Source organism: Mastigoproctus giganteus, chromosome 7 (assembly GCF_048544385.1).
Source record: "Mastigoproctus giganteus isolate SK-2022 chromosome 7, ASM4854438v1, whole genome shotgun sequence".
Taxonomy (NCBI): domain Eukaryota; kingdom Metazoa; phylum Arthropoda; class Arachnida; order Uropygi; family Thelyphonidae; genus Mastigoproctus; species Mastigoproctus giganteus.
In genome coordinates, this window is record NC_143581.1 from 40759286 (window position 1) to 40774310 (window position 15025).

General features: G+C 34.8%; 1 protein-coding gene across 6 annotated transcripts in view; it reads left to right on the forward strand.

The window, feature by feature from the left end:
• The window catches only part of LOC150082840 (solute carrier family 35 member H1), a 146805-nt gene that overhangs the window by 70992 nt on the left and 60788 nt on the right, over positions 1–15025 (forward strand). For all 6 annotated transcript variants that reach the window (XM_090376857.1, XM_090376858.1, XM_090376859.1 and 3 more), the window contains exons 6-7: positions 989–1157; positions 8565–8648. In XM_090376857.1, the coding sequence (XP_090232983.1) occupies positions 989–1157; positions 8565–8648 (253 nt within the window). The remainder of the gene's footprint in view (positions 1–988; positions 1158–8564; positions 8649–15025) is intronic.

The window sequence follows — 15025 nt, forward strand, 5'->3', positions numbered from 1 at the left end:
GCGTTGAAGATTTCAACTGGGTTCGTGATCCATTTGTTGCAGATGCAAAATCTCTTCCAATAAGAGGAACTAACAGATCTTATGGCAGACGGAACATTGCAATTAAAACATTGTGAAGTACAGTTGGACACATTTTGGTTGTCAATAAGGAAAGAATACCTGACTAGCTCCCAGATGGCGATTAATGCCTTATTACCATTTTCGACTACATATTTGTGTGAACTGGGCTTTTCGATCTTGACTGAAATTAAAACATCAGAGGGAGAGACTCGTCCAATGACGAAGAAATGAGGCTTGCATTGTCAACAATTCCGCCACGCATCAGCCATCTGTGTTCAGCAAAGTGGGCACAAGTATCACATTGAAAGTATGTGTAGTTATTTGGTTTAATACTAATAGAATTTTTTTTTTTTGCTTTACTTTGTTTTTATACAGTGATTTTAGGGTTCATAAAATGTTAATATATACATGAGCCAATTTCTGTTGGATTGTTGGAACAATAATAATTGATTCTATTGTGACTTATGGCATATTTATATTGACATTGCCGTAAACTATGCTTTTTTTAGGGGATTAACATTTCGATGTGCTTTATTGTGTCATGGATAACTTAAGGTGTGCCGTGAAGAGAAAAAGGTTGCAGAACACTGCTGTACACATATAGATAACATTGTTGTATAGACTGATGCACTGAGACCTCTGAAGCTGATATACCAAAAAATCAGCAATCAGTCAACCAACAAACTAATCAGTCATACTAGAAATAATATATAGATTTGCGATACTTGTAGGGAAAAGTTCTTTTATATTTGGCTATTCGTATAAACCTTGCAACATACCATTTAAAGAATATATGAATAGGCACTGTTCGTTTTAGAATTTCCATTGTTGGGAGTAATAAAATTGTGCCTTAACGTGTCATAATAATTATATATTTATAAAATTAATTCTGTAAACTCATATTTGTATAATTTTTATTTTATTTCAGAAATTATCTTTAGTTGCCGTAGTTCTGCTCATTTCTACGGGTTTATTTATGTTTACCTATCAGTCTACGCAGTTCAATAAGGAAGGTTTCTTGTTGGTTTTGAGTGCATCATTCCTGGCTGGTCTTAGATGGACTCTTGCACAACTAGTCATGCAGCGAAAGGATATCGGTAAATGTGTTTTTTAATTACTAGTTATGTTATTCTTAGGGATTAAATCATTATTGACAATAGGGATATTATAGAACAGTTGCTAGGATTCTAAACATCTGTTTTTAGTATTAGTCATATAGTTAAAGGAAGCTACACAGCTTTTACTGCACCAGCAAAAAACAAAATAATAATAAATGAAAAATAAGGAATAAAAAATCAAATAATGAAAACCATTATAGTGCTTGAAAAGTGACTGGCTCCAAGGAGCACTACAAGTGGTAAACCATTATAAGTAGTACCCCCCCCACCACTTCGCAGGTTGATCACTTCACCAAAAGAAAAGATCACTAAAAGTAGGATAGAGCTATAGGTTGAAATGTTATAATTTGAGTATACTTTATATAAATATAGAGTAAAAAATATAAAAAAAGAAAATAAGCTATCTACTAGCATATCTACCTGGCCCTTGAGGTTCCCTGTGCTATTTGCCTCAGCTACCTGGCAACAACTCAATCCTGTAATTAACAACTTTCTGGCTAAAAGAAAACTTCCTACAGTCCAATCTATACCTTTTCCTCCATAATTTGACCTTATGGCCCTGTGGTTCTAGAATCATTTATAGGAGTGAAAATTTTAATTTTATTAATTTTACTGTCCCATCTCAGAGCTTTATAAATCTCAATCATGCCCCCCCTTCTCCCCAAGATATTTGGTTGCCAAGCTCTATAGCCAATATATTTGACGTCTTTCCTCATATGGGTGATGTTTTGCTGATCTCACCAAGTGTGAGTTGCCCATCTTTAGACCCGTTCAAGAAACTGTCTTTTTTTAGATGCGGTCTCCACTTCTCCAATTCACACGAATATGATTAACCTTAATAGTTCAGTATGCTCTCCTCCTGCCACCGTCACAATTACTGGTTATACCCCAGGGATTCCCAACAGGTTTGATATTGACTCCCTGGGGGTCAATCATCTTGAAAGAGGGTTCAATGGGAAAATTTTATAATAATGTAATAATAAGTATAAATAATATAATAATACATGATTTAAAAATATAACTATGAACATTGTTCCTTTTTAATTTTCAGTTTAGTAATTTGGCATGTGAATTTTACCACTAAATGGTGTTCCCATAATCCAGCAAATGGCCATTTTTCATGATATGCATGCATGCATTGTGCTGCTAGTACTGATGGTAAATGCCTACCAGCAGTCAGCTGACAGATCTGTACAACCCATAACAGTCCTGGTAAATTTTATCCACTTCAAATTACAATTAATTAATTCTATAATTTCTGTTCTATCCACAAAGCTGAAACTCGCAGTACCTGCCATTAGAAGTGTTTGCTTTCATTTTCCCACTTCAAATTTTATAAATATATTCTTGAGCCTTTTTAAAATTTTTTTCAAGAAAAACAAGTAGGCATTACTGTCACTAATTCAATGTGCTACTGCATTTGTTTCACTCTCCCATGTGTGTGTTGCTCACTTACATGAAGGAAATAATGTTATAGCAAGCATCAATGTAGCTTTTTGCTCTGATGGTGTCCATATTGTGCACTTCTTTACTGAAATAAAGAAAAAAAAATAGGCTGCAACTGTTGTTTTAATAAGAAATACAGTGAAGAAATTAGGCACCAACTCGGCATTCTGATGGGTGTCTATGAGAGTTTGAGGTGTAGGGTAGATACCATCGAAGGAATTAAAATGGGGGCCCACAAGCTCTCAGTTGCCTTACTCAATGCCAGAGCTCTCTTGTGCATCAGGCAATGCAGTGGCAATCTTCAGAGCAGAATGTGCTGGTCCCACAGGAGTTAGTTATTGTTGGTGACTCAATTGTCAGGGAAACAGGAAATATGTTGTGCAAAAATGATAGGTGGAATAGGACCAGGGTATGTCTGCCAGGAGCAAAAGTTGATGACATTGTACAGCAGATATCTTTTAAGGGCACAAAAGGTGATATTGTTGTACATGTTGGCACTAATGATATTAAGTGTAGGAAATCTGCAGATTTACTTAACAAGTATAGGTCAAAGTTGAAAAAAAAAGTCACAGGTTAGGGTTAAATTTGAAAGTGTCTTCAATTCTGTCCAGAAATGATAGGAGGGAATATATGATGAGAGCCTTGTCAATCAATTTGGCCCTGGAGAGATTAAGGCTCATGGGGTAGAATTTTTTATTGAAGGAGGTGGCAAAGGACATAAGCAAACCCTTAGCCATAATTATGAGAGCATCCTTGGACTTGGAAAATCCCCATGGACTGAGATGTGCAAATGTATCCCCAATTCATAAAGGGGGTTCAAAGGGTGACATGAGTAATTATAGATGTTTTAGTTTAACTTCTGTTCCGGGAAAAAATAATGGAGTCACTGGTTAAAGAAGCATTGCAGGATCATTTGGGCAAGACTGTAGTAATAATTCAGACACAGCAGGGGTTTGTTAAGGGGAGGTCTTGTGTGACAAATTTGATTGGATATATGATCTGGTCACAAAGGAACTTATGTAAAAAATAATTTTGAAATCATGTACTTTTATTTCATCATTACTGTTGCACATGGAAGGCAAATTGAAACATTATTACATTAAGGGCAAGTTGCTACAATGCATAAAAGGATGGTTAAGTGGGTGAAGACAGAAAGTGGTACTCAATGGACATTGCTCTTCATTCGTGGACTAATGTTATTAGTGGAGTCCTACAGGGTTCGGTGCTGGGCCCATTGTTGTTTTGTATAGTTATCAATGATATTGAGGAAGCTATATCGGGCTTAAAGTCCAAATTTGCAGATGATAGTGAGGCTGGCAGGGTTGTTAATGACAGTAAATCTAGAAAAGTTGAGTAGATGGACTGAGAAGTGGCAACTGAAGTTTAACATTACCAAATGCAAAGTACTGCGTATGATAGCAGTAACCCCAGAGAAATGTATCAAATGTAGCAGTAACCCCAGAGAATGAAGTCAGATATGAAGTTTTCTGAGCAATGCAGACAGGCTGTCAGAGCAGGTCATGGGGTCCTATCAATGATATACAGGAATTTTGCTAGCAGGGGTAAGGATGTGATTATCCTCTTGTATAAGGCAGTGGTCAAGTCACACCTTAAGTACTGCATACAGGTCTAGAGGCCTCATTTTAGGAAGGATTCCGAGTTGCTAGAATGAGTATAGAGAAGAACAGGGTGCTCTTACCAAGAAAGGTGTAGTTCTGCAAATTGCAAGGTCTGGAGACTAAGGTGATCTGATTGAGGTGTATAAGACCTTGAATGATTTGAGCAGGCTCAATGCTGATGGAATTCTTCCTCCTGCTCAGATTACAAATATGAGGGGGCATAAACTCAAATTGAGGAAAGACAGTTGTAGAATAGATGTTCGGAAATTTGCCTTTAGCCTAGCACATACTTGATCACTGGAACAAATTTTTCTCAGTCATTGTGGGAATTGATAGCTTAAATGAATTCAAGGAAGAACTGGACAAACTTCTGAAGCAAATGAATTGGTGAAATGGGAAGAGGTGTTTTTTTTTTTTTTTTTTTTTTTTTGCTGATGCTGTTCAAGCTTGCTTTCTTGCTTCTGCTAATGCTATTACAGCCCAAAGAGTTGCAACAAATTGTTTATGAAAACCAAAAAGACCATACTTCTTTCTTCAAAGTGGATTGCATTTACTAGCAAAATTTCAAGTAAATTCATGTGGGAAATCACTGTAAAAACTGATAACACCACATTTCTTCTTCCAGTCACATTCTGTAGCTTAATCAGCTAAATTATGTGGATTGGGAAACCCATAATAGTCATCGTTTCCCATGTTGAACACAATCAAATGCTTTTGCATAATCTATAAAACGACTGGAACATTGAATTCTTTGCATTTTTCAATAATCAGTCGTAGACTTAAGATCTGATCTCTGGTTCGTCTACCCCTTCTGAAACCTGCTTGCCCTTCTGGCATTTCTTTTTAAAAATTTTTTGAGATTCTGTTCAATATGATTTTAAGAAGAATCTTACTAGCTTTAGAAATTAGGCTAATAGTCCTGTAATTTGAGCAAATTTTTAGATCTCCTTTTTTTTTTTTGGTAAGGGGATGAAAATTGATTTCTTCCATCTGATGGCCACTGTCCCATTTCCCAAATTTTTGCAATCATTTTATGAAAAAACTCAGCACCCTTCACACCTATAGCTTTAATCAATTCCACTGGGATTTCATCAATTCCAGGTGACTTACCACATGTTAGTTCTCTGATGGCTTTTTTGACTTCTTTCTTCAGTGGAACTGGTTCATGATCACATTCTTGAAAAGGGGGGGGCATATCATTAGTGCCAGCAGGTACTCAGAAGAGCTGCTCACAGTATTCTTTCCACCTTCCTTTGATTGTGTTCTCCTCTGTTAAAATTTCCCCTTTGGAGTCCTTAATTACATTAAGTTTTGGTCGGAACTTTTGTCTTAAAGACTTAATTACATCATACATCTTTTTAGTGTTTCGTTTATTGTGGTATTCAATTTCTTTACACTTTCGATTGATATAATCCTGTTTGTCCTGGCTTAAACAGCACTTGCTTTGCTTAGTTCCTGATATGACTTTGCTTAGTTCCTGATACTCTTCGTTTCCTTGTACACCCTGGGCTTTTGCAGTTCTCTGTTCAATAAGTTTAAAAGTGACTTCTGTAATCTAAGGCTTCTTGATCTTTGACCTTTTTCTAATGTGTCTATTTGGTGAATCCTTAATAATGCTTTTTGTATTTTCCCACATTTCCTCAGGCAGCATATTGTCATCTAGTTTTAATAGAGTTTCAGAACGATTGCCTCTTTCAAGCATATAATTGTTTGGAATATTTTCTACATCCAATCGTCTAGGGAACACCGTATTCATGATCTTTTTCAGCTTCAGCTTGAGAACAATGTGGAGTGGCTGATGATCACTGCCACAATCTGCTCCAGAAGTGTTTTTGCACTGGAATGCCACCTTTGCTGCATAAGGATATAATCAATCTGATTCCTTGTTTTATGATCAGGAGATTCCCATGTATACACCTTTGCTGCATAAGGATATAATCAATCTGATTCTTTGTTTTATGATCAGGAGATTTCCATGTGTAGAGCCTTCTCAGGTGCTGCTGAAAGCAGGTGTTACATATGACAACACTGCTCAGATGACAAAATTCAATTAAACTTTCACCCCTGCTCATTTCTAGTGCCAAGACCAAACCTACCACATTCCAGACTAGAAGAAACTGTCTTGCCTACTTTTGCATTAAAATCACCCATGAGTATCAAAACATCCTTTTTTTGGGACCAGATCAAGAGCTTACTGGAGATTTTCATAATAAACATCCATATCTTCATCTGTGGATGTTGATGTTGGTGCATATGCAACTAAAACTGTGAGATTTACTGACTGACTCTGAAGTCTAACCATCATTATTCTACTATTAATAGGATTGTATCCAAGAAGAGACCTTGAACATTCCTTATTCAAAATGACAGCGATACCATGTTCTTTTACTTGGTCACTTCCAGAAACAACCCATTTCCAGTTTTGAAATGACCTTGTCCTGTCCCCATGACTTTGGTTGCTCCTAAAATGTCAATTTTATACTTATCCATTTCATTGATGACCATATCCATCCTGCCTTCTTTTAAACTTGTTACATCCATGTGGCCACGTTTACCCTCTTCTTTCTTAAATTTAATTTTGCAGCGCACAGTGGCATCCGGGATCTGGTTAACAGCAGTTTTTGGAGTTGTAACACCACATTGAGCATATGATAATAAAAAAAAAAGATTTGCATTATTGTAATTGTTTTTGGGAAACAGTATTGGCGCAGCATATTTTCTTAATGTATATTTGATCTTTAACAAAATTTCAAGAAAATATTTCTATTGATAACTGCATTATAAACTTTGAAAACTAGTGTTGAACAAACTTTGCACTCATTTTACGTTCTTTGCAAAAGAAGAAAAAAAAAGAAAAGCACGTGCTATGAATGATGGATTGTTTTTTGAAATGTGTATTGTTATCTTTGAAATGTGTAACAGTATCTTTCTTGAAACAAACAAAATCAGTTGGTATCTAATAGAATATCTGAACAGAAATCCACAGAGAGAAGAATGTTAGGTTAGCTAACAGTTAATGTAAATAATCCTATGGCTGTATTTTAACATAAAATGTGTTTCTTGCCAGCAAAAAAAATATTTCAATAGTTCCCTCATGCATTTGATATTATCACAAAATTTCTGTCAAGTACTTGCCATCTATTAGAAGCAGAAAACATTCTCTACTCCCACATCGTAATTAATTACTTTCAGTACAATAAAGGGTTACTATTGTGTGACTATGTAATCACATGCAGCAATAAAGTACTTCCTCGCTGAACAAAAGAGCAGAATCTTCCCTAATGTTTGAATGTCCCCGACCTTGGCAATAGAACTGCTTGTGACAAGTCAGATTCATATTTCTCTTTAGTTTGCTATGGTAATCGGCTTCCAAAATGGAAATGAAAGATTTAATTGTTGGTCTAACAAATTTGCACATTGCACTCTTCATCATATCAAGATGTAATGACCTAAGTAAATGGATGTGTGACCATTGATTGAAGAGCTGTGTTCAGAATTTCAGTCATTCTTGAGCTTATTTGTTTGAAAATTTCAGATTATATTATATTACTTGCCACTTGAAAGAGAAAAATCAAAGGCAAATGTGTTACCTTTTCCAGATTTTATAATAGATGGAAAATTAAATAATACATTGTATTTATTTAGCTTACTGAAGGACATCATTAATTTGCATGACATCACACACACACACACACACACACACACACACACACACACCTAATACGGAGCATTGCTTATATTGTTTCATGCATTCCATAAATTTTCTGCAAAGTAGATCAGCAGATCCAAAGGCCAGTCCGTTGTTCGTTAACTAGAGAGAGAGATGTGAAGAAAATGAGCAGAAATTCATAAATTTTTTGAAAATTCAGAATTTAACAACAAAGCCATAGTTTTACTATTTTTTGTGAGAAAGATGGAGAAAAACTGTTAGGATGATGAGATGGAGAAGAGGTTAAAAATAGATGGATATCTACCATAAATCTGAAGAGATGGCAGGTCTATGTAGTAAGTTAGTAATTAATCCTTACTAAGTTAGTTCTTCAGGATGGTCAGTGAATTAAATATATATGCATGTATCATTAGCAATATAATGCCCTACCACCTTACTTTACCAAACAGTGTCTTGATTTTAAGAAACTTTTATCTATTAATTTTTACTAGATGAATGTCGTATGCTGAATAAATTGTAAATCACTAGGTAGATTTAATAGAAGCATGAATTTTTATATACTATAGTTAAACTTTTTTTTTTTTTCAAGTATGTAAACATTTTCTCAATGTATTAAATTTTTTTTATAAATCTGGCAACTTTTAATTGTAGGTTTGAGTAATCCAGTTGACATGATTTATCATGTGCAGCCATGGATGATACTAGGTCTGTTGCCATTGGCTGTTATATTTGAAGGTAAGTTTTTCTTTTTTTTTTCTGTAATTCTGAAGAATGATGTAATCACTTTGAAGGTGTACTAGAACAATAATAGCCTAATTTCTTAATTTTAATGTTTCCTATGGAGCAAAATCTCTTAGTTATAATGTAGACAAGCTTATTTAAAGTCATTGTGTATACCCACTTATTTTTTCATCAGTCACCAATGGGATGAATGGACCACAGTTTCAGAATTTCTGTGAAAATCCTTTGGTTATTAAAGCTTTATTTTTTTTATTTTGTTTCAGTTCATGAAATCATCTATAAAGCATACCTTTTTAAGTTTCAGTTTTGAGGAGGTACTAAGTTTGTAACTTCTCTAAAATAAGTTTGAAGTTTTACCTCTTTTGGGGGGGGGGATCAACAGTGAGTTCTTACGTAAAGGGGTTTCATACAATTTTTTTTTTTTTTAAGTGTGATTAATCATAAAAGGTTGAATCTGTAGTTCAAAAATACCATAGAGGTTTGGGTTTGGAAGTTAGAATTAATCTTTTGATACTAAGCTTGAACTTCTAAAGATTATAGAAATAAAATTTAGGAATTGGAAGTCAAATGAGTGGGTGCTGGCTGTATGCTTCATATGTTCTAATTGGTTTAGAAGAAAGTCAAAAAATTAGATGCTGATTCATGCTGCAATTGACCAGAGATATTTTTAGGAAAGGAATGCATTAGAAAATGAACATCATCTGTGCATTAAGGAGAGCAGTTTTGAGAGTATCCTCCCCAGATGCAAGATCAGTTACTCCATGGTAAGGCGAATTTCATTATTTTATAAATTTCGGTGACTCAAAAGAAACATTAGGAAGAAAAGAGCAAACTGTGTTTTCTGGATACAGTTGAAGCAATGTGATGTGTTTGTCCTAAGATATATATTTTATATTTGAAAGGAAAAAAGTAAATGAAAGAACACATCCTTGAAATACTCTAGCACCAGTTGACTTGAGTGGAATTAACTCCAGCTTTGTAGCCCTTTTCAGATTTTCTTATTCAGGAACATCGCTGCCAACTCTCCAGATTTATGACTTACCCCATTTAACCCTTCTCACTCACACCATCATAATATATTTGGTGACAGGAGTTTCTCTGTCTTTTTTGTAAAAACTTTTTCTGTGAAAAGAAAACCTGTTTTCTTTTCACAGAAAAATAATAAAACTATGTTAAGATTAGAACTTTTATTTTGCAAATTTATTTTCTTTAATGAATTGGCATCAGGTGTGCTGTGGTAGTCTACATTGGGAAATAGAAACATGTGATAATAGCCTTGTTCTCTGTTATGTGCCATAATTTCATAGTTCTTCTGTACTATAAAGCTAATTAACAGTGGCTTTCAGCAAGATTCCAAAAATATATGACATAATAAAATTTCAGAAGACATATATGCAAAATTTTCCATGTACAGGCACTCCGACTTACTTACTCAATTGGTTTTTATCATGTATGATTAAGGCGTATAAGGTCTTGAATGGTTTGAGCAGGCTCCCTGTTGATGGGATTCTTTCGCTTTCTCAGATTAAGAACCCGAGGGGGCATAGATTCAAATTGAGGAAAGACAGTTGTAGAATAGATGTGAAGGAGTTTGCCTTTAGCCAGTAGGTAGCCGGTTGCTGGAACAGAATTGCATCTGTTGTTGTGGAAGTTGATAGCTTAAATAAATTTAAGGCTGAACTAGACAAACATTTGGAGTGACCAGATGGGTGAAATGGGAAGGGATTTTTTTTTTTGGCTGATGCTGTATAAGCTTGCTTTCTTGCATCATATGCCTCAACTAATGCTAATGTACGTAACTCCAACTTCGATCTTATAGATACTAATTGCATGTACAGTACAGTACAACTCACCAAGATTATAACCCCCAACAATCTTCAACAGGCACCAGGCCGTATATACGGTATTGTTTACAGCATTTTACAATTTGTAATCAAGTTAATGAGGCTGAAAAAACATGATGTACAATACAGTATTTATTCAAAAGTAATTTAATAATATAATACCTGCAAACAGTACTGTATAGTATATAAACAAGATACAATATACAAGAACAAAAATAAACTAGAGGTCTTTCCTTTTCTTTTCTTTTTTTTTTTTTTTGTTGTAAAATTTAAAACAGTAAAAAAGATAAGCAACCAGTTACATGCACAAATTGCAACTAACACAATACTCGCAAGTGAGATATGGAGTAACAAGTTTACGAAGCTTAAAAAATAGGAATGAAGAGAAGATTCTGAAAATTTATTTATTTTTCATATGATTGAAGATTTCAGTGAAGGGGAACCACATTTCACCATAATAACATAAAAACCCACAGAATTCCACCTATTGGTATTATTGCAAATGCAATAAGATCTAGTTTTGCTACCCATTTATAATAGCTAACATTCACTAACAGAAAAGCCCAATAAACTGGAAACTGCAAATTGTTTTTATTTTTATGGTTATAAACTGATTCTTATAACCAAACATAGCAATAAATGTGTTGGAGTAGGATTTTTTTAGGAGCATCAGCGACTAAGGCCATATTGCTCCATTTATTGTTTTATATTTTTTTGAAATTTGATTCTATAAAGTGGCTGATTCTAGTGATCATGTTACCAGGGCTTATGATTGTCTCATGTCGTAGACAGTCTTACGGATAAAGGACAGTAGCAGCATTTGTAAACATGTTGGCTGCGTGTTTTGTTTTTGCATCCTTTAGTTAAAAGTGATTTTTTTGTATTGTGTTTATTTGACATAATTTTTATATAAAACAAATGCAATTGCCATTATAAAAATGACCTTTTAGAGAGATAAATAGCTTAGTTATAAAGCAAAAATTTCAACTTCCGAGGTCTTTGAATGAATTACCAAAAAACAATGCATTATTAGGTTCACATTACGATATTTTCATGATACAGTGGTGTCTCTGGAATGGAATAATATCGTAAAGTGGGAGTCCACTGTACACGGAAGCTGATTTTTGCCACCTCACACGTGTGGTTCAAAACTGTCGATATATTTTCGATATACAGTATTTTTATTAATTTTGAGAAGCTTGGTATGTATCTACAAGTTGTACGTAAGTTGTTTGTACTTAAGTAGAGGAGTGCCTGTGTTGTGAAATCTGAAAAGGTAACACATTTACTACATACAGTAGTATGTAGATGTGATTTTTTTTTAGTTTCAAGTGGCAGGAATTGTGATGTAATCAGACATTTGCAAACAAATGTGCATAATGACAGAATGCAGTGTGTAGAAAGAAATGCAAAAATAATGTATTTCATGGTGATAGTGATGTCATATGTGCCAAATGTTTATTTGCATCATCTGTCATAGAACATATCATCCTCTGAGTGCTGATTGTGAGGTGCATTGTTCATGTTTCCTGATATTGAAATAGCAAAACGATAAGATAAGGTTGTGGAAGAATAAAAACAATAGACTTCTTAGTGAAATTGCACATAGGGAAAGAAAAGTGAAATTGCACATAGGGAAGGCGCAATTTTATTAACTGAATTTTGGAAGAATTTTAACATTAGGCAAGCTATCAAAAATATAAGTCATGGCAAGAAGTTATGGCTAGTACAGTGAGGGCTGGGTGGAAATATCTTCTGCCTTACTGTGCAAATGACTTTTGTGGCTTCGAAAATCAAGTTGACGCTGTTATTGAAGAAATTAGCATCATTGGAAAGAATCTTGGCATTGAAGATGCTGATTCCCCTAATGCCAGAGAAGGCTTAAGATTTGCATTTACAGCCACTCACTGACAGGGATCTTATAGAATTGGAGCAACAGCGTGCGTACGACGAGAAAGAAGAAATTGCGACTGAAGGAGAGGAGTGTGTCTCTAAGGAAATTTCGGTAAAGGAACTCAAGCAGGCGTTTCGAAATTTGGAAACTGTTAAACAACAAATTATGGATTTAGATCCGAACGCGAAAAGAAGCGTGCTAGTTTGCTGAACCCTAGAAAACGGAATTAGCTGCTATCATAAACTTTATGAAGAGAAAAAGAAGGCTACGACTTCTTTGATGCTTGAAAAATATTTTTCTAGAAAGTGGCATATCCATTTTTCACTTATTTTTTAGCTCATTTCTTTATTAAACGTTTTTTAGCTTGCTTTTCATTATTCTTTATATTTCTATCTATGCACATAGTTAAAACATATTTTAAAGGCCTAAATTAAGTCTTCTGATGAATGTTCTAAAACATCATGGATGAATTAGAATTTTTCCCATTTGTTTTTAACTTCGATATATGCGGTTTCAAGATATACGGCCGCCTCCGTAGCCAGGTGGGCAGGAGCAGCTGTGCGTAGCACATGCTTTTTGATTAGACCGGGGTTCGAGCCCGTTATCACCGAATACGGAGGATGCAGAAAGGTCAGAGAATGACCACCGCATATCCCCGGAGCAATATGGCCTTAGTTGCTAATGCTCCTTAAAAAAAAAAAAAAAAAAAAAAAAAAACCATAACAACAATCAAGATATACGGTACACTCGTTGCACGAATTAACTGCATATATAGAGGTTTACTTGTATTATATTTACAAAAGATCCTGCTTGGGATTGTCTGAAGCAGTTGCCAGGGGGGTGTGTGAATATAATGTTTAATGTGTGCAGCCTAGCAGGAAGTTACAGTTGTCTTTATACTACATTCTCATCATGACCCATTTTGGACATGATGAGTGAAGTAGTATACAAGAATACAAGCTACATCAGTGAGGCGAAAAGAAGATTGAAAGACTAACCGAAAGACTACACTTTTGCTGTGAGGTCACTAGATTGATCCCAGTGGAGCTATCATAATAGACACTGAGAATGACCAGCAACATTATTGATGACATGAGACTGTAATATAGGGCCTAATATCAACAGTAGTGGGTTAGGGCTACCCTTCATCTCACAAAAAAGAATTTCTCGGTGACACCCAACTCATCATTGCAAGTGAGTCAATTCAGATTTATAAAATGTGGATCACATGACTGTCACATAGATATCTAACACCTGTATTGTTTTGTATTTAAGAGGCTGCCACCACTTAATTTTTAGGTTGATAACGACAGGATATCACCATTGAAAGCTCCCACACTATTTTTGAATTTGTTCATATTTTAAAGTGCTGTGTTGTTGTGTTGTTATTTGGTTTTTAGGAGCATTAGCAACTAAGGCCATATTGCTCCGGGGATATATACGGTGGTTATTCCCTGACCTTTCCGTATCCTCTGTATTTGGTAGTCACGGGCTCGAACCCCGATCTAATCAAGAAGCGTGTGCTATGCACTGCTGCTCCTGCCCACCTGGCTACGGAGGTGCCCTGAGAATTGTGTGTTAATAATATTTTATTATGAAGTGCCCAAATTGTCATTTGGATAAATTAAATTAAATTAAATAAAATCTACAAAATAAGAAAAAATGGCTTTCCTCTTTCCTGGTTTATGGAAAATCTTTACATCATTCAAAAAAATGCTAACTTTGAAATAACTGTAGAACTTAGAGAGGGTCACATTAGTTAGGTCGACACATGATTCTACGAGTTGAAATTTGCAGGGCTTTATAATTATTATATACGTTCAAGCCTCTCAAATTCAGCAACCCTAGCACCTGTTCCTAGCCAGATTTTGAAATTTTCAGAATTTTAAGTAGTTATATTGTCATAAAAAATAGCTTAGCTTTTTTTTTTTTCCCATGAGAAAGGTAATGTACAGTACATTGCATAGTATTGTAAATATGCAGTATATATAAGGGAAAAGATGATGGGTTTTTGAGACAGTCCTAATGTTGAGCATCTCTGACAATGCAATCTTTTCCAGTTTAAAAGACATGCATTTCTGTATATGTCTTTTTAAGATACCAAAATTCTATTTATTATATAAATACAGGCAACCCTGTATAACATGGTACTTCCACAACACAGTACTTATATAACATGGTTTCACTCTAATACGGTTAGAGAATTGCTGCAAACCTCTCATAACACAGTATTTTGAGCTTTTGTGCAGGGGAAACCTTGCTATTATGTTGGATGTAATTTTTCAACATTTTCATTCTTTTTTGTGAATCCCTGCTGTTGACTCGCTAGTCATTATGGAAAAAAAATTATTGGGAAATCGCCATGTTACTTTCTGTGCTATTGAACTTGTGCTTGTTTGAGACCATAAAAAATTGTCACTTCGAACTGTGCAGTTCATGACTTTTAAGGTTTTTGTAAGATTTTTTTTGTTTTTTTGATCGTTTATAAATTTTTCTGGGTATGTATTGCAAAATTTTTTTTCTTAAGAACCGTATTGGAATAATTTATTTGTTAGGAACTTAATTCCAGCCCTAAATTATGCCTAAGGAAAGTGAAAAAAGCACTATTCAAAAGAAACTTTATTTCTCTAGAA